The 18,869-nt window shown below is 38.9% G+C and overlaps 1 protein-coding gene across 2 annotated transcripts; it reads left to right on the top strand.

Annotated features, from left to right (window-relative positions):
- Positions 1-5,771: 5,771 nt before the first annotated feature.
- On the top strand, positions 5,772-17,616 carry LOC138350445 (A-kinase anchor protein 10, mitochondrial-like). 2 transcript variants are annotated; one of them, XM_069301205.1, is made up of 9 exons: positions 5,772-5,934; positions 8,388-8,585; positions 9,957-10,812; positions 11,896-12,019; positions 13,344-13,480; positions 13,754-13,898; positions 15,254-15,362; positions 16,113-16,308; positions 17,002-17,616. In XM_069301205.1, exons 1-9 carry the CDS (start codon positions 5,910-5,912, stop codon positions 17,297-17,299), a joined length of 2,088 nt encoding a protein of 695 aa, XP_069157306.1. In that variant the 5' UTR covers positions 5,772-5,909; the 3' UTR covers positions 17,300-17,616. The 2 variants fall into 2 exon arrangements, with proteins under 2 accessions (XP_069157306.1, XP_069157307.1); XM_069301206.1 differs by lacking the exon at positions 5,772-5,934 and adding an exon at positions 8,903-8,964 and having other exon boundaries at positions 8,446-8,585; positions 17,002-17,443.
- Positions 17,617-18,869: the final 1,253 nt, after the last annotated feature.

Below are 18,869 nucleotides of genomic sequence, written 5' to 3'. Positions count from 1 at the left end.
TCGTATCTTCTGCTTCAGTATGTTGTTGTTCTACTGTCTGTTTTATACTTATTAAATGTGTCTGACTATCAGGTCAGGTTTGGCTATATAGCATTGAAAAAAATCAAAACAACAAATTTGCCCACAAATCTCATCTCAATCTTTTCTTGATATACTAGGAAACAGTAAGAGTATCCCAGTTCAAAACTGGGGTGAAGCAACTAACTTAGACGAAGTCAATATTAAACCTACCAATATTATCACAAATATTAGAAGAAATTATTTACAAAAAGCTGTACTCCTACCTTGCAAAATTCAACAAAAAAGGTTCCAGCCAGATGGACTTCAGATCCCAATAGGCTACCAATGATGTCACTATGAATTTGCTTCACTTAATCTACTCAGCCTTTGACAAAAATAATAGTCTTTTGATGCTTAAAGTTAATCAATATGCAATTCGAGGCCTTGCTCTGAACTATATACATCATATCTCATCAACAAAGACCAGTACGTGGTCATCAATGACCTCTCCCACTCTACCATTAACCATACAAGTGTCACAGGCCAGTGTCATAGAACCTTTCCTATTTCTTATATACATTAATGACGTGCCAAATGTCGCTATGTTCTTAAACCTATACTATTTCCTGACGACACTGTCTTCATCTGTTTAAACCCCCAACTCACACACTCGATATAATATCGTAAAGAACGAATTAAACAAAATTCCTCTCATGGATATCAACCAACACTCACACAAAACTTAGAAGAGACCTATAGGTACTATATTTTATTTGGAAACAAAGTATCGAACCAAATACATCTTCAGATAGACACTGTCAACATTAATAATGAGGGAAAGTTCCTTGGCCTGTACACAAATAGCAGACTTAAAGAACAAATCCACAAGGGCCGTGACGAGGATTCGAACCTGCGTCTGTGTGTAGCAGACTTAACTTCAGTACTCACAGCGCATAGACAAAAAAGTCTTTAGAACTGTTGGTATACTCTCAAAAATCAAATATCCTAATCTCTAATCTCAATTAGTATTAAGTTTTAGTCTTTAGTGTTTTTCCTGCCCGAAACGCTTTGCGTAATAGTGGCTTTAGGTATTGTATGTACTAGCGCTATCTATAAATTCATCAATATTTGTATCACACCTTGTATGTATGTAATTTACCTGAATAAACATTTGAATTTGAATTTTGAATTTTGAATACTATGTCTCCGCTCTGCTCTTCTCACACTAGTACTCTCACTGTCTATCCATATCTAACATACGGTATCTGTGCATGGGACTGATTGATTGATGAAGATTAAGCCACCCAAAAGGTGGCACGGGCACGAATAGCCCGTAAGTGGAGGCCCTTTTGAGCCATTACCAGTATCAAGAGCTGATACTGGAGATCTGTGGAGGTGCGACTGTACCCTGCGTGACGGGAGATGTCTCCCGTCACATGCAGATGTGCATGGGGTTCAACCACTCAACATTACCCCAAAACCCCATAAAATTCAGCTATCTGAACTATAACAAATTGTCTTCACACAACACACAGCCCCTCTGCTTAAATCCCTAAACAAGCTAAACATTCACTCCACACTGTCTCTTCTACTATTTACTTACAAAACCTTATTCCTAGCCTAATCCTGATCTGGAATTCTTCCTAGATGAAGGTAATAGAACCCATGAGCGCCAAACTAGAAATAAATATATTTTTGATATTTCCAGTTAGACTAAATCTGTGCAAACACTCCATGCTTGGACGATAGAGCGACTGTCTCGCTTTATGCATGTCGGCGTTCACTCCCCGACCGTTCAAGTGGTTGGGCACTATTCCTTCCCTCCGTCCCATCCCAAATCCTTATCCTGACCCCTTCCTAGTGCTATATAGTCGTAATGGCTTGGCGCTTTCCCCCCTGAAGATAACCTACTCTTTACCTACAGCAGCAAATAGGTTAGACAAGTGTTGTGGGGTTGCATCCTGGGGAGGGTTAGTACTTCCATCTTGGGAAGACCTCAATATAAGCCTATATATATATATATATATATATATATATATATATATATATATATATATATATATATATATATATATATATATATATATATATATATATATATATATGTACAGGCTGGCTCTCCAGCCTGTCCCTGACAAAAGGAATTAATAAGTTAAAAATATACAAAATATTAGTGAGTTACACATTGACTACGATCAGGAGCGTTTTCTTTAATTAGTATTTTACTGAAGTATCCAGAGAGAATGTTGTGTTTCAATAGGAATGGGGTTCTTAACTAAAATATGTTATCTCAAATTTAAAGATGGCCACCATCTCTCTGGTGGTTTTGACGAAGACAGAAAGCCGGCGGCTTGACAAAGGTCCCCTAGTTCTCCTGATGATTGTATCTAGCTGACTATAGAATTGCACCAGTGTTCTGGCCAGAAAGGCTTCGACGGGTAGGCAGTTCCATGGGTTAAAACCTTGAGGGTTTAAAGGCATATACTGTTTTCTACCCTACATTATAGCTTGTTGAGCTTGAAACCACTGTTCCTTGTTTCTGTTATATCTGACCTTTTAAAGAAATTGTCTGAATCAATATCCTCCCAATTGTTTTGTATTTTAAAAGATTCGATGATATCAGCCCTGTCATGTGTGGTTTGCAGTGTTGTTAGCCCTGTGGCCCTCGACCATTCCTGGTATGAAAGTCGACTTAGTACTGATATGAGTTTTTGTCAACCGGTATTGAACTTTCTCCAAAGCAGATGTGTCCTTCTGAAGATACAGTAGTCTAGATGGGGCGCACTAGAGATTTGTACAGTTGAATAACCGACACAATACCGATTGACATTTATAAAGATGGAGCCAGAGTTGAACTCTTCTCCAGTGAAGAGGCACGAAACGTTGTTTCCCCCAGAAAACTAGACTGTTCTGAATACCACGAACCCCCTACTCACCTCCTCACCACGATGTTACCTACCAGACACGACCATCTTTGTTAGAAGAATCAGCACCTGGGTATCCGACAGACAGAGACACCATTGTTGCAAGCATCAACGACCAGAACCCTGCACTGACTGCAGTTGTAGCGAAAATTATCTCTAATGACGCAAATCACCGACCAACAACTTTGCTACTGAAGTGACCCTTGCTGTAGAAAACGGATTTAGATGGTTGGGCATGTCAACAACACTGGACCAAGTGAAGAAAGCGGCACCTCCAACTGAAGCAGAACTTCAAGTGCTATAAGTACGACCACTTCACCCAGAAATACACTTTGCTTCTTGGAAAATGTAGCATCTGCTTCTTGAAACACAATTACAAGAATTATACGGCAACTACCATACAGTACATCCTGCGTGACGGAACACTGTTTCTCCTGACTGCCCACACTGCTAGGCAGAAATAAAGAAAATTACTGAGGCTATAGAAGCTTTTCCCACAACCTGCCCGGCTGTTACGGGCTCACCATAGCCCGTGCTACATGGACACTTCGTTCCGAGTAGCTAAATCTGAAACAACAACAACAGCCGCCAAATAGCAGCATTTCCTTCGCTACCAATTTGTACAAACAATCAAGAGGCTACTCACTATTCATGGCCTGCCGACCGTAGAGGTACAGGATGACCTACCTTCTCCTCCTGTAATGTAGTGGAAAATGTTACAGAGGTACATAATGGGCTCAGGAATTAAGCCCCAAAATTCATTTGTGCTAAGCAAATTACAGTCTTGATAGGCTAGTTACAAAATGCAATGCGTATTGTTTATATCGACAATTACTGAGTGTGAGACCGAGCACAAGCACAGTCTCCAAGCTAAGCAACTTACAGAAGTGGAGAGCTAGTGTCATAGTTGACATGTTGTTGAGTGAGGGGCGAGGACGATGAAGAGATGCGCCCGTGACATGTTTATGCTGCCCCCCGCTCAGGGGTCACCCACATTACTGCCTACACTTAACAAATTGGAGTTATTTAGATAACATTTATGGTAGTAATTCATTTTAAATAATAATAATAATAATAATAATAATAATAATAATAATAATAATAATAATAATAATAATAATAATAATAATAATAATAATTGTTAAGGAAAAGTTCATACATACAAAATGTGCACATCCGATCCCTCGATCTCCCTTCAATCAACAATATACATAGAAAATGGGGTACAAGTAAGTACTGATCAAAAATAATACATCAAGCCTTTTTGACTTTGTAGCCAAAAAAATAAAATGGTATACAAGAAGAATGTTGGAGTTCTAGATAGGGCAAGTATATATTATGCTCAAAGCCACTAACACGCTCAGCGCTTCGTGTCGGCCATTTTCAATTAAATATTTACCCATTGCTTATACACTTGTTCAAGAAATTTGGAGCTGTCTCTAAATTCCCACTCCATCACAGTTGTTTAGTTTAGCTCATTTATTATGCACCCCATACCCCATCATAGTGACAGTGGGCAGATAATGCTGACACAGTTTATATTTGGTCAGGTCTACTTTACCAGGTAATGTACCCTGCCAGAGAGAACAGTTACAGCCCCGCTCCTGTGCCAGGTAAGTCCACTACGGGCTCACCATAGCCCGTGCTACTTAGAAATTTGTTCCCAGTAGCTGAATCTTAAACAACGACAACCCTGCCAGAGGTACTTATAGCAGTATAAACCGAACAGTATTTATTTATTTATCTATTTATTTATTTATTTATTTATTTATTTATTTATATACAAGAAGGTACATTGGGTTAGAGAGAATACATAGCATAGTATTTACAATCTTATACCGCCACTAGTAGTAACATCTAGGAGTCTGCTGATTTTATTGCTTGATCCATAGATGTGTGGCTCTTCTTGCATGCTAATATGATGATAGATGGAATTATCAGTGTAGATTTCACATTGCCTCAGATCTACAAGGTTTTGTTGGAATTCTTGGTGTATTATTGCTCTTAGGCTGCTTATAAGATAGTCAACTCCTCTGGAGGCACATTCTTTGGTTAACTCATCAGCTCTATCGTTGTTGTTGTTATAGACTGAGCTACTCTCAACAAGTTCCAAGTAGCACGGGCTATGGAGATCCCGTAACGTACCTGGCACAGGAGCGGTGCTGTGTCCTGCAGCACCGGCACTAACCGTTTTATCCCGCCCTTATCCTATATTACCTCACTCAAATCCTCATCCTTCTCCTTTCCCCCATCCTTGCCACACTCTTCGGCCGTCGAAACGAAACATTTTGGTTGGATCCCGTGTTGGGAGCGAGAAGAGCATTAGGGTTGGATCACGTGTTGAGAGTTTGATCCCGTGTTGAGAGCGAGAGAAGAGCATTAGGATTGGATCCCGGGTTGAGAGTTGGATCCTGTGTTATGAGCGAGAGAAGAGTATTAGGATTGGATCCCGGGTTGAGAGTTGGATCCCGTGTTATGAGCGAGAGAAGAGTATTAGGATTGGATCCCGGGTTGAAAGTTGGATCCCGTGTTGAGAGCGAGAGAAGAACATTAGGATTGGATCCCGTGTTAAGAGTTGGATCCCGTGTTATGAGCGAGAGAAGAGCATTAGGATTGGATCCCGGGTTGAAAGTTGGATCCCGTGTTAAGAGGGAGAGAAGAGCATTAGGATTGGATCCCGTGTTGAGAGTTGGATCCCGTGTTAAGAGCGAGAGAAGAGCATTAGGATTGGATCCCGTGTTATGAGCGAGATAATAGGATTGTGACTGGATCTCGTGTTGAGAGTTGGATCCCGTGTTGAAGACGAGAGAACACAATACGAATTGGATCCGTACTGAGGGCGAGAGAAGAGGATTAGGGTTGGATCGTATAGCGTGGAGGGTTGGAGATGTGATCCTGTATGAGGAGCAGGTTTGTTGTCCTGGCTCAGCTGGTCGCGGGACGCCACTAACATGGAGCGACGCTCTCTATGACACCCGCCCCGAGATGTCGTCCCTCTGGCGCAAGTTCCGTAAGTGTGGCACTCTAGTGGCACTCTGGTGGTACTCTGACACTCTAGTGGCACCCCGAGTGTTGCCTCGGTGCCTGGCACCCCGAGTGTTGCCTCGGTGTGTGGCACCCCGGGTGTTGCCTCGGTGTGTGGCACCCCGAGTGTTGCCTCTGTGCCTGGCACCCCGAGTGTTGCCTCGGTGTGTGGCACCCCGGGTGTTGCCTCGGTGTGTGGCACCCCGAGTGTTGCCTCGGTGTGTGGCACCCCGGGTGTTGCCTCGGTGTGTGGCACCCCGGGTGTTGCCTCGGTGTGTGGCACCCCGAGTGTTGCCTCGGTGTGTGGCACCCCGGGTGTTGCCTCGGTGTGTGGCACCCCGGGTGTTGCCTCGGTGTGTGGCACCCCGAGTGTTGCCTCGGTGTGTGGCACCCCGAGTGTTGCCTCGGTGTGTGGCACCCCGAGTGTTGCCTCGGTGTGTGGCACCCCGAGTGTTGCCTCGGTGCGTGGCACCTAGAGTGTTGCCTCGGTGCGTGGCACCCCGAGTATTGCCTCGGTGCGTGCACCCCGAGTGTTGCCTCGGTGCGTGGCACCCCGAGTGTTGCCTCGGTGCCTGGCACCCCGGGTGTTGCCTCGGTGTGTGGCACCCCGAGTGTTGCCTCGGTGCGTGGCACCCCGGGTGTTGCCTCGGTGCCAGGTTTGCTTGGGCCAGGCACCACAGTGTTGCCTTAGTTAATTAGGCACCACAGTTAATTAGTACATGTTAGAAGCAAGAAAGTGGTAGGCTTTGTTGTATACAATTTTTAATTTATTTATATATACAAGAGTTCTTACTAGCAAGCATTGCATTTCGGGCACGGCCTTAATCACAATTTTCACTGGAATACGATGTGTCAACTTGTTTAACACCAGGGAGCCAGTCACTGCCGGCTGAACAGACGTGTACCTAACCTAACCTTCCTGAATCAACCTATCCTTACCTAACCAACCAAGATATCAATAGATTAGTGAATAAAATGCTATTACCAAAATAGTGAGGTACGTAGTACTGTACTGTATCTGATTTTAGGGAGTGGTTTTTTTTTTTACTGTTTTACAAAATTTTGTATATGGCAATTGAAATTCCGCTTACTGTCAGTGTAAACACCAAGCAATTTCCCATCTACGCTGCACTCAGTTCTAGTATTGTTAATTCTTAGTTCACTTTTATAATAATAATAATTTATTTACACGAGTGTACATACATGTGATACGTGAACAGAGGAAAATACATTGATAACATAAGTACAAAGCCACTACTATGCAGCCAAGTTTTTCAATGTTAAGGGAGAGTTTGTTAGTAGTCAGCCACAAATGAACTTTGTTTTTAGTTCAGTATTCACTGTGTCACTTTAAATAAGTGGATTAGTTTTTGAGAAAATGTAGGTTGTGTTATCAGCAGATAGAATTGGCTTCAGGTGTTACATGGCATTTAGAAGGTCATTGATGTGAATGAGTGAGAGAGGAGTGGCCCTACTATACTACCCTGTGGAACACCAATTAATTTATACATGCAAGAAAGTGCAGTGGGTTGTGAAAGTAAGTATGTTGGTGATTAAGTGGTACATTCTTGGAAAGCTACTAGCACACACAGCATTTTGGCCAGATCCTTAAATTAAACTAACCTATAAATGTAATGTTAGGTACATTGAAAGAGAATTTAAATTCACATAATAACTACCTTAGCATAAAGTGATAAATTATACTGATGCAGTGTGGAAAAAGTAACATTGTTCACAGAAACATACTGGTGCCTGTCACTGATGTAAGATAAACTACTGTACTGTAGTATTGCTGAACGGAATGACCCCCTGATGCCATAGTGGTGCAGTTTAAGGTTATTATGGTTAACTGTGTCAAAGGCATTATGCATGTCAACAAATACATCTATGGGGTACTCATTTTTTGTCAGGTGCTGCATGTATCTAGTAAAGCATTTTAAAACATCACTGTGCTTTTATAGGGTCAGAAACCATATTGATAAGAACTAAGTACTGCATTGTACTGTATATTAGTCTCTGTAGTACAGTTGGATTTGTTATCAATTCACAATCGAGAATCCTGAGTTTAAATCCCGTGTGGAACAGAAATGGTTGGACACATTTTCTTTAACCTAATGCCTCTGTTCATCTAGCAGTAAATAGGTACCAGGAGTTAATCAACTATTGCGGTGATGCATTCTGGGCAGGGTCAGTAGTTTGACCTTTGGAGGGTGTGAACTTTATACCCGCCTAACATATATATATATATATACAGTATACTGTACAACCAAGGCCACATTGTATCTGATCATTCCATAATGAAGAACTATGCATAATAAAGTGATGGGTGTTCTGTATAACATTTTATTGTGTATAAATAGTTATTGCTGAAAATTCAGTCTTCCCATTTTGTGGTTGTTTCTCACTGTGTTGTCACTGTACTGTGTGTGATTTTGGCAGGTGGAGGAGTAGGTGCGGGAGGAAGTCCTAATCATGCAAACTATCATAGGAAAGGAAACCCACAGCAAGTTTGCCAGGAAGGTGCCCCCTCTGTGTTGCATGATCCGGGCATCCTTAAAGTGGATTCCACCCAGATTGCTCGTACCTCGTCACACACCATCACTCAAACCGATGAGCAGCATTTCATGAGTGATAGCGGTGAGTGGATTAATATGATTTTAATGTATGGTGAATTATAAGAAATAAATGTTTTTTTTTTTTTTGTTATAAATAACAGTGAATTTACACTTGAACTGATCTTAGTTCACTAGAAGAATCAAATGCAGTGGAATGGAAAGATTACATTTTTAGTAATACAGTATCCAGTGCAATGAATTAGGCGTGTAGTTAATAAAGATATTGTGCTAAGAAATAAGTTTTATTGCTAAGTTTTATTTCCATGTTAACACATTAATTTTCTTTGAAAGATTAAGACACCACTGTGTCATAGACAGGCTCCTTGAACATTTTTTCAGGGTTATGTAAGGCGGTGGCAATGCATGGAGAATCTCGGTTCAACTCAAAATGATTGTGAAAGGTACAGTGGTCCATATCCTCGACCCACAATCAAAGGACCCAAGTTCACTTCCCAGAGGATTCAGAAGTGGTTAAGCATGTTTCCTTTCACCTAATACCGCTGTTCACCTAACAGTAAATAGGTACCCAGGAATTAGGCAACTTTTGTGAGGTTGCATCCTTGGGAAAGGTTAATAGTTTGACCGTGGGTGGACCTCAATATGCCTAAGTACAGGCTTCCTCTCCCTGATAACAGGAAATATACTTTGTTTTCAGTTACACAAAATATTAACTGTAAGATTTACATAAAATACAGCCTGTGTTCTTATTTTAAATATATTCTAAGTATGACTCTTAATTTAATATGATAAATATTTGGGATATTCTCAGTGCTATATGGCTTATGACAGATCACTAACAATTTACAAAGGAAATGAAAAATAAATCTTCACTAGAAAATTATTCTGGGAAGCAGGTCTAAAACAAATGGTGGGCTGTGATACGCTCACAACATCTGCTGTAACTTAATTTGGAGGTTGCAGGACCTATCAGTTTTTCAGGGGAGGCTTGTCTATTGTCTCCCTCTGTCTGAAGCCTAGTTGGCCCCCCCCCCCCCATATGCAGAAAATGCAGTATATTTGTATATGGAACAGCTACATTTATAGTAATACTGTATTCTAAGAAACAAAATACAGTACGGTAATCTAAATACTGTATTTTGAAACGTCCACCGTGGAAATGTTAGATTATATATCAAGAAGAACAAAAAAGCAAACTCAAATTTATAATTTTAAAGGTTATTCAGCACATTGTCCTATGTTACATTTTTTCTTACTATAAACAATACTGTAATGATGGATAAGGCATAGTTGATGCTTAACATGCTTATATAATGGTTCTCAAAATTGATTACATACCCATGATATTCTAATGCATTCCATTTCATGCCTTTGTGTATGTGGATGTGTAAATGCATTTCTAGATTATATGTAATAATGTTTTCATTCTTCCCAGGACAAGACAGAGTAGACCCTCTACTCATTCAGTCACAGTTTGTGAAGACTGTGGAGGACATTCTCAGCAGCCCCTCAACTCTACCATACTTCCTTCAGTTTCTTCAAGGTTGGGGTGCGGACAAGTATGCACGGTTTTGGATGGATACCAACAGCTTTAGTGCTGCAGCCGTAACACGCATCAACAGTCAAGATTTTCAAGTTTCCTATGATAATCCTTCTTCCATGCCTGGTAATATAGGGGAAAAAAGTAATAAAGAAAAATATAATAAAACCTTAGACAGTGACCAGAGAATATCTTCTTGTGATAGTAAAAGTGATTTCTGTAAAACACACTCGCTTGAAAAATTCAGTTTGGATTGTTCGAAGGACATCCAAAATACCCGGGACAAAAGTCTAATACTGCCTGATCTAGTGAGTAGTATTGAAAATGCCAGTGATGTTACTCCCCTGAACACTCCTGATGGGAGCTCCTCAAAAGTGTTAACGTGTCGTGCTCGAACTTCTCAAGAAGAACAAATTAGTGTTAGAGAAAAAGAAAATGTGTTAATTCAACAAAAGAATATTGAAATGCAACCCAGCAACAGTGCAGCACAAGATACAAGTACGAACGAGAGTAGTAACTCTAGCCTAAGTGCCTCCCAGTGCCTTCAGGCACAGAAACTAAGACAGAGTATAGCAGATGATGCCATGAGAATTTTTAACAAGTATCTAGCAAAAGATGCCGAACATTCTGTCGGAGTGAATGATGCTGTTGTAGATAACATTTTACAAAATATTTCTATTGTACAAGAAGATATTGATCCTAATTGCTTCATGTCAGCTCAGAAGATTGTGTTCAGTGCTTTAGAACAAGAGTAAGTTCTAGTTAATAGTTATGGGTCATTAGATAACTTAAATATTACTGGTACTGTACATTAATCAGATGATTCTAAAACACATCATCCAACCTGAAATTTCTCAAAATTACTTCCAAAATTACAAAGTTTTTCCTGGCTGAGTGGTCTGGAGGTTTCCCAGACTGTGGCTCTTGGTGTGGGAGATTTTGGCCAGTTTTCAAGGAGCCACAATTTTTGTTAAAAGCACATACATTACCTGTAAAGAGTTACTTTTAAAGTATTAGATAAATGTTATAGATTAAACTTACTTGCCAAGATTAAATATTAAAACTATTGCTACTAGATTTTGTTTTTTGCTAGAGGATTAAACTTACTATACTGTATATGGAAAACCAGTTAAATTGTGTATTTTTGTTATTTGATGATTTGAAGCTGCCTAGCTAGATAACCTGTAGTTGGTTAGTCTCTCCCTCACCCTTCTTCCCTTCCTCCCTCCCTTTCTTTCCTTCCCCATCCTTCCTGTCCCTCACATCCCCCTCTTTTCCCCCATCCACCCAACTACTTGGACTGGATGGTAGAGTGACGGTCTCAGTAGCAGGTTAGTATTGTGTGTGTCTAAACACGGGCAGGTTAGTAGTGTGGGTGAGAAGGCATGCAGGTTGCCAATCAATCCTCAACCGTCCAAGTGTTTGGCCATTCTTTCCGCACGTCCCATCCCAAATCCTTATTCTGATCACTTCCATGTGCTATACAGTATAGTCGTAATGGCTTGGCACTTTCTCCTGATAGTTTCCTTCACTCCCCCCCTCTCATCCTCTCTTTCACTCCCCCTTCCATCCCTTCCTTCCCTCCCCTATTCTTCTTGATTTCTATTTAAACCATTATTTTAAGAATTAAAGCAGTCATTACTTGTTGCAGTACTGATGACTCAGTACTATCAATAAGATATAAGTGGGAATTTTGTTTGAATAATCTATCATTGTATGGATTTGACATGCATGGGTCAGGTACAAAATATATTTGTTAAACTTGTGGAAGCTTCAGCTATGATATGTTGAACCCTTGGTAATTGACTTGTTTGTTTTCTTAATTTTCTCAAAGGTTTTTGCCCAAGTTTCTGGCTAGTGACTACTACCTCAAACATCAGATCGATGTCCTCACCAGTGGCTCAGTTCGGTTGGCAGATATACTCTACAGTGACTCTGCATTTCCCTATTTTATGGAGGTTTGTATTTGCCTTATCTGGTTAACAATTCTGGTATTGAGAAGTATATATTCCCCATAATTTTTTATTTTTGTTTGCACATCCTGTGCTATAGAAGTAACAAATGGCATAAAGAACTATGATTGGCTGTGACTGAAAAATGTCCTTATTTTAATTTCATAGTGCCAAGTTTTCTCTATTCAAAAAAGTTTTATGCACTCTACACATTTTCAGAAAAAATTAAAAGTTTATATTTACTCCTGTGTTGTACTTTTGTTTAACTTGGACTGTTTATAATTTAACAAAATAATATATTTATTCAGGTAAAGGTACATATATTAAAAATGAGTTACAAACATAATGTGGCATTAATAGATAGAGTTAGTACATACAATGCCTGAAACCACTAATACGCACTAATAAGCATTTCGGGCAAGAACTTTTTCAAATTCTTTTCAAATTCCCACTACCTCACCCATGCACATTTGTACCAAAACAACACAGCTAGTTTTTCAACTTGTGGAAATTGCAGGATAAACATTTGTTATATATTCTCAACTTTTACTGATTTAATTTATTCCTTTTCCTTGCATTGCCCAACATTAAAACAATAACATTAATCAGCATTAATATATCTACTGAAGCAAAAATGTTGTTCATTGGAAGGGCTTTTTTCTGATTACTTATGCCTCCAAAGTATAGATAATGGCTATTGTTCCCCTCAAACTTTGGTTTGACTTTTACCTTACATAACATAGAAAGATGTTTTGATGGTACAGTACTTGATGGGTGCTGACTGACTTCTTACCTAGAGTTGTGTCACAGCTCAAGATAAGGAGTCGGCAGCCTTCAGTACCTTCAAGATGTCTTCCCTGAACTGTCATGGGTAAAAGTCAAAGCAAAAGTTTAAGGGGAATAATAGCCATTTTCTGTACTTTGGAGGTATAAGTAATCAGAAAATAACACTTACTACCCAGGGTCAAACAAAAGTTTAATTTGTTATGTAGTGTTATCTTTTGACTATCAAAAGTTTACCATTAACCTGTCTTCACATTAATTTATTACATATTTATTTTATTCATTATTTAATATATGTGTACACACACAAGTAGGTACCATGGGTTGTGAAAGTATGCAGACTTTTGTTATTAAATAGTACATGATTGCAAAGTTACTAACATGCATAGTATTTTGGGAGATTAGATGGTGACCAGCTAAAGTAACATTGTAAAGATTGTAAAGCTACTAACTTTCACAGCATTTAGGGCTAATTGTCCCTTGTACAGGTGGAGGACATACCACCCACCTGAATGTCTCATCATTATTTTGGCTTGCATTCTTGCAGTACGTGGAGCAAGAGGGTGGGCGGAATATGCTGCAGTTGTGGGTGGCAGTATCAAATTTTCGGCAGCAGCTGATGGAACAAGCCGACCTGTATGATTCAAAGCAGGCACAAGCTGATGCCATGATTCTGTATGACAAGTGAGTCCAAACTAACCACATGATGTTCTTATCACAAAATCTAATAAAGGTTATAGATAATTATCTATATCTAAACATGTCAGTAGTACACATAATTAATAAAGTTACTTGAAAATCCATTTAGTAAATTGTCTTACACAATACTAAGTGTATGTAAGAATAATGACTAAATGTATATACAGGCATTATTATTGTTCGGGAGAATAGGATGGGAGCAGCAAAATACATTTTTTGTCACGCTGCTTTGCTAAATATATATACTTTTTGTTGCAGGTATTTCTCTTTGCAAGCAATGTGTCCACTTGGCTTCAGTGATAGTGTCAGGTTCATTGTAGAGGGAAACATTTGTCGTGAGAAAGGACCTCTGCCCTCTTGTTTTGATTTACCACTTAGAGTGGTACTGCATATACTGGAGAGAGTAAGTACACGACCACATTATGAATTTTTGAACATCTTTTCTTCAGTTTCTGTAAAGAATGCTACCACTTTCACATGAAAATAGGCATCACTACATTTTAAATGATAATCTACCCAAATTATAAAGTTATCACTAAACTGGGTCAGATGAAAGTCCTGGTATAGAACTCTAGGTCAAGGAAGGGTAATTATCAAGTTGTAATTACCTAAGTGTAGTTACATAAGCTGTCTCGCATAATAGGAGGCAGCTCCTATTTATAACTCCCTAATCCCACTCATATACATGTCCAACCCATGCTTGACACAATCAAGGGACCCCACCTCATGCCATGTAGCAACTGGTTCCACATAACAATAACCTTGTTTTTTAACCAGTATTTACCCAGTTCTTTCCAAAATCTAAACTTGTCCAGTTTATACCCATTGTTTCGTTTTCTTTCCTGTGTTGATACTTTTAATACCCTATTAATATCCCCTTTGTTATGTCCATTCATCCACTTGTCAACCTCTATTATGTCACCCCTAACTCTTCGCCTTTCCAGTAAATGCAATTTAAGTTTTGTTAATCTTTCTTCATATGTCAGGTTTCTAATTTGGGGAATTAACTTTGTCATCTTTCGCTGGACATGTTCTAATGAATTTATATCCATTCTATAGTACGGCGACCAAAACTAAACTGCATAATCTAAATGGGGCCTAACCAGAGCACGATACAGCTGAAGAACACCAGGTGTCTTGTTACTAATTACAGGATGAAAGCCATGCTTGTGGTGTCCTGTTTTCCCAGTATTCTTTGTCATATGATGCTTTAAAACTACTAACAGTTTTGGCCTCCAGCACCACCTTATCACTTAACTTGTCCCAACTTTCTACCACCCTGCAAAATAGAACTTTCTAATATTGTTTTGACATCTTTGCTTCCTGAGTTTGAATCTGTGACCTCTTGCTCTTGAAGCTTGCAGTCTCAAGAATTTCTCTTTTTGTCAGTTTTGTATATATAAACAAATGGTAACCAAGCCATGGTAAGAAAATGGTAACTTATAACTCACCAAGCCATGGTAAGAAAATGGTAACTTATAACTCACCAAGCCATAGTCTGATGCTCATTGAGATACATTATAAGGAGCAGAATTCTTTAGTTCATATTTCTGTTTTTTCAAGAAAACCTGAGACACATGACTCATAGCCAGACACCAATGTCAATACCCAACTTCCCATTCTCATAATCTGGATATATCACAGGCTGCCTCATTTGCTCGGTTTTTTGCAATTTTCATTAACCTTAGCTGTGGATTTGGTAAATTTTTACGCAAGGAATGACTACAAAACAACTTGTACAGCTAGATGTTATTTCAGGATTTCTTGCCGGGTTATTTATCTTCCAACCTACACATTAAGTACCTGAGTGAACTAATCAACACAGTCAAAACAAGTGTGGAACTGCTTGGTCGCAAGAAACGTTCCGGTAAGTATGGTGTTGTACTAGTGCTAATTTGAATGCTTAACCCTTAAATGGTTCCAGTCACTATGATTACCTTTGTGCTCGTCATCAAATGGGATTTTTTCTTACATTACTTTTGTGAACATTTTATCATACGTGCACAATGTAGGACTTAATTAGTGGAGCCATTTAAGCTTTGATCATCAATTTATCATTTCTGTGTTGGTATATCTATATATACATAATATATATAATAATTTATAGTCCTTTCATCCAGTAAGACAGCCCATGCAATAAAAGCCTGAGACATTCCCCAAGGTTATAAAAATCTTTCTGAAAATTTCTGGAAACGAACCTGTGCTGTGATTTGTCATATACAGTATGAAAACTTTCCTTAAATTTCTCCAAAGTGACAACCTCTTTCTACAGACGAGGAGTCACAATAACGTGGCTGAAATATGTTGACCAAACCATACACTAGAAAGTGAAGGGACGACGATGTTTCAATCCGTCCTGGACCATTCTTGACACAATCGACTTGAGAATGGTCCAGGACAGACCGAAATGTCGTCATCCCTTCAATTTCTAGTGTGTGGTTTGGTCAACAACCTCTTTATAATGTGATAAATTACAGGATGTTTATAGTTTTTGGCATTTGGTTCCAGTTTGGCTACTGCGTATATATATATATATGGTGAATTGCTGGAGGCTGTTGTAGTAGGGAGATTTTCGTCAAATGACATGAACTAATTAATGGTTCTTCTATCTCTGAAGGTTCTGAGAGTACTTGCAGCAGCGAGCAGAGCAGCAGTTGTGGCGGTGCAGGGATCAGCACTCACAACACATTGCTGGCCATGGATACATCTGCACCCCATCGCTTCCGCAACTTGGATGATCCCACGCTTGCCATGAGGATAGATGAAGCTCAGATAACAGATCCTGACTCACTGTGGCGTAGGAAAAATTTTAGGTATTTCCTTTGTGCAATGCCATTTCCTAAATTTAGGCACTATTGTACTGGACTTGCTCTGGCTTCATGTAATTTCTTAATTTTTGATTACAGTATTTTGTTTATTTTGGCTACTTATCATAAAATGTTTTTAAGTTTTCTTGTAGCAAATTATACAATGCATCTTTATTTCTCTTTAGACACACACTATATAAACATTAATTGTTAATAAAAATATAATGAAAACTTAATTATGCAGTATGTTTACTGAAGACTGTTCATTTGCTGGAATTTAAGTACCTAGTGCAGTGGTTCCAAAACTTTTTTCACAGTTCCAAAACTGTGGGGACGTTGATCCTTGGAATCATCGACAGGTGTGTAGTACAGTGGTCTGTGTTTTTGATTCACAATTAAACAACCCAAATTTTAAGTATAGGCTTTTTATCACAACAATGGAAATTTGAATTATGACATTTATTCACATTGATTGTCATTTTCTGTGTTCCTTCACTGGTAGTGTGTGTACCTGCTACCAGTACAGGTAAATGGAGAAAAATATGTGTACATGCAGCTCCAGCCACTACATGAATTTTTCTTACGTTCAATTCTTAAGCAAAGAAAACATGCAGTCCACTAACAGTGTGATCAAATTCGTATTAAACTGTTTTGCTCGTGCATTTGCTTATTGGCATTTAAACGTACTTTCCTTTACAGCAAAATGAGTTGTGGCTATATCAACGAGCTTGGAAGATTTGAGTCTGATCTCCAGCCCGAGCCAGACCGCAAAACGGAATCCAAAATCTCAAAAACACTGAAGAAATTTGTTAATATGGACGAGGACAAAGTCAAAGAAGACATGGCATACAAAGTGGCCGAGATGATCATTAAGGATGTGACGAGTGTGACTCTTAGCTCGCAGCACAGTGGTAGGTCAAGTGTGGAGTCGTCGGCACCACCCCTCTCTCCATCCTCGGTCTCCCAAGATAATCTCAGTGATGTCTTCTCGTCGTGATTGGAGAAATTATTCATTGTTATATATACTCTATTATTTCTTAACAATTACCAATACAATATATCTTACTATTTTAATTAGCTACATTAACATACAACAGTGGGTTTGACTTGGCATTAGCTGGATTGTTTAATTAGACTGGTTAGTGTGATTGGGTTGTCGAATGATGTGATATATTTAAAATGATGAATTTTGTTAAAATTTATAGCTAAAATACTTGTACTCACCTAGTTGTGCTTGCGGGGGTTGAGCTCTGGCTCTTTGGTCCCGCCTCTGCTGTCAATCAACTGGTGTACATATTCCTAAGCCTACTGGACTCTTATCATATCTACATTTGAAACTGTGTATGTACAGTATGTATGTACTGTATGTATTAATTATTAATTAATCTACCCTGGCTTTGCGCCCTGGAGAGGCCACTCCAGACCGGGAACCAGAGCCCAACTCCATAGTCTCCTGAGACTGATGGATGCCTACTATGTGTGTGTGTATGTATGTATGTATGTGTGTGTGTATGTATGTATATTACATTATACTCTTTATGTGAATCCTCTTTTATTTCTCATTCAGATTAAAATTATTTTAGAATTAGAAACTTGTAACAATATATACAAGTCATTACAATAATGGCTGAACTAAACAGGTGTACAACAGTCTAAATTAGACTTGCATTTTTAGGTAGGAAGGGGGGGGGAGGACCTAAATAATTATTCAAGCATTTAGCAAGCATTGCATGTATGTCATTCTACAAACAGCCGTCTCTCATTTGTATAGGATGATGCAAGTCTCTGCATTGTGTTACATTTTCACTCATTTTCTTCAAGTTTAGATTGTAAGCTATTGAGCTCCACTGTTGAGTTGGTAACCAGGGTTCATTGCTTGTATAAAAATTGTGAAATTGTTTTAACCCTGTTGAGAATACGTGGTCTTGCTTCAAGTGGGATACAGAATGACAGTAAATGAATATTTAATACACTGACGGTTGGAACTAGATAATAATATACTACTACTAGCAAATATTATGTATGGTCCGATTACACTTATATAGTAGTAGTACTTATTATACTTTTTATAATGCCAGTAATCACGGCCTATGTTTCAGGCAAAGGATAAGGAATATATAAATTTTAAATGGAGATTTCCTTATTTAAATTTTGTGCTAAGTTTTTTTTTTTGGCAATCACCTACTCTAAATACAAATCAATCTATTCTCTACATGGAAAGGAATAATAGGGAATAATAAAGGACATAGTTAATGCAGAGTTAGTGAGGAGTGTGCTGTCAAGTAATGTTGTACTGTATATCACATTATATTTTGCAATATGTTGCCCATCATGAACTCGGACAACAGTGGGTGTAAAAATATAATGTGGTGAGGCAGAAGAGATGTGGTTAATAGGGAAGAAACTGTAGTGATGAGCTGCGAGACTGACAAGAATTTACACAAAGTTTTTGTCTGATAGCATAAACACTGAAATTACTACAGTATGTCATTAAGCTTGTCAGAGAGTATGGATACTATTCAAGTTACTGTCATATGTCACTAGGTTTGTCACGGAGCATAAACACT

Source organism: Procambarus clarkii, chromosome 45 (genome assembly GCF_040958095.1).
Source record: "Procambarus clarkii isolate CNS0578487 chromosome 45, FALCON_Pclarkii_2.0, whole genome shotgun sequence".
In the NCBI taxonomy this organism is placed as follows: Eukaryota; Metazoa; Arthropoda; class Malacostraca; order Decapoda; family Cambaridae; genus Procambarus; species Procambarus clarkii.
The sequence above is the reverse complement of the archived record's forward strand: the minus strand, read 5'-3'. Positions and strand labels throughout refer to the sequence as shown.

What these genes read in the sequence shown, in the direction of transcription:
- LOC138350445 (XM_069301205.1), top strand. Translation starts at nt 5,910, where the DNA reads ATGTCGTCCCTCTGGCGCAAGTTCC. An exon ending in GCCATGATTCTGTATGACAA is followed by an intron (nt 13,481 to 13,753) that starts GTGAGTCCAAAC and finishes TTTTTGTTGCAG; the next exon opens with GTATTTCTCTTTGCAAGCAA. An exon ending in TACTGCATATACTGGAGAGA is followed by an intron (nt 13,899 to 15,253) that starts GTAAGTACACGA and finishes ATGTTATTTCAG; the next exon opens with GATTTCTTGCCGGGTTATTT.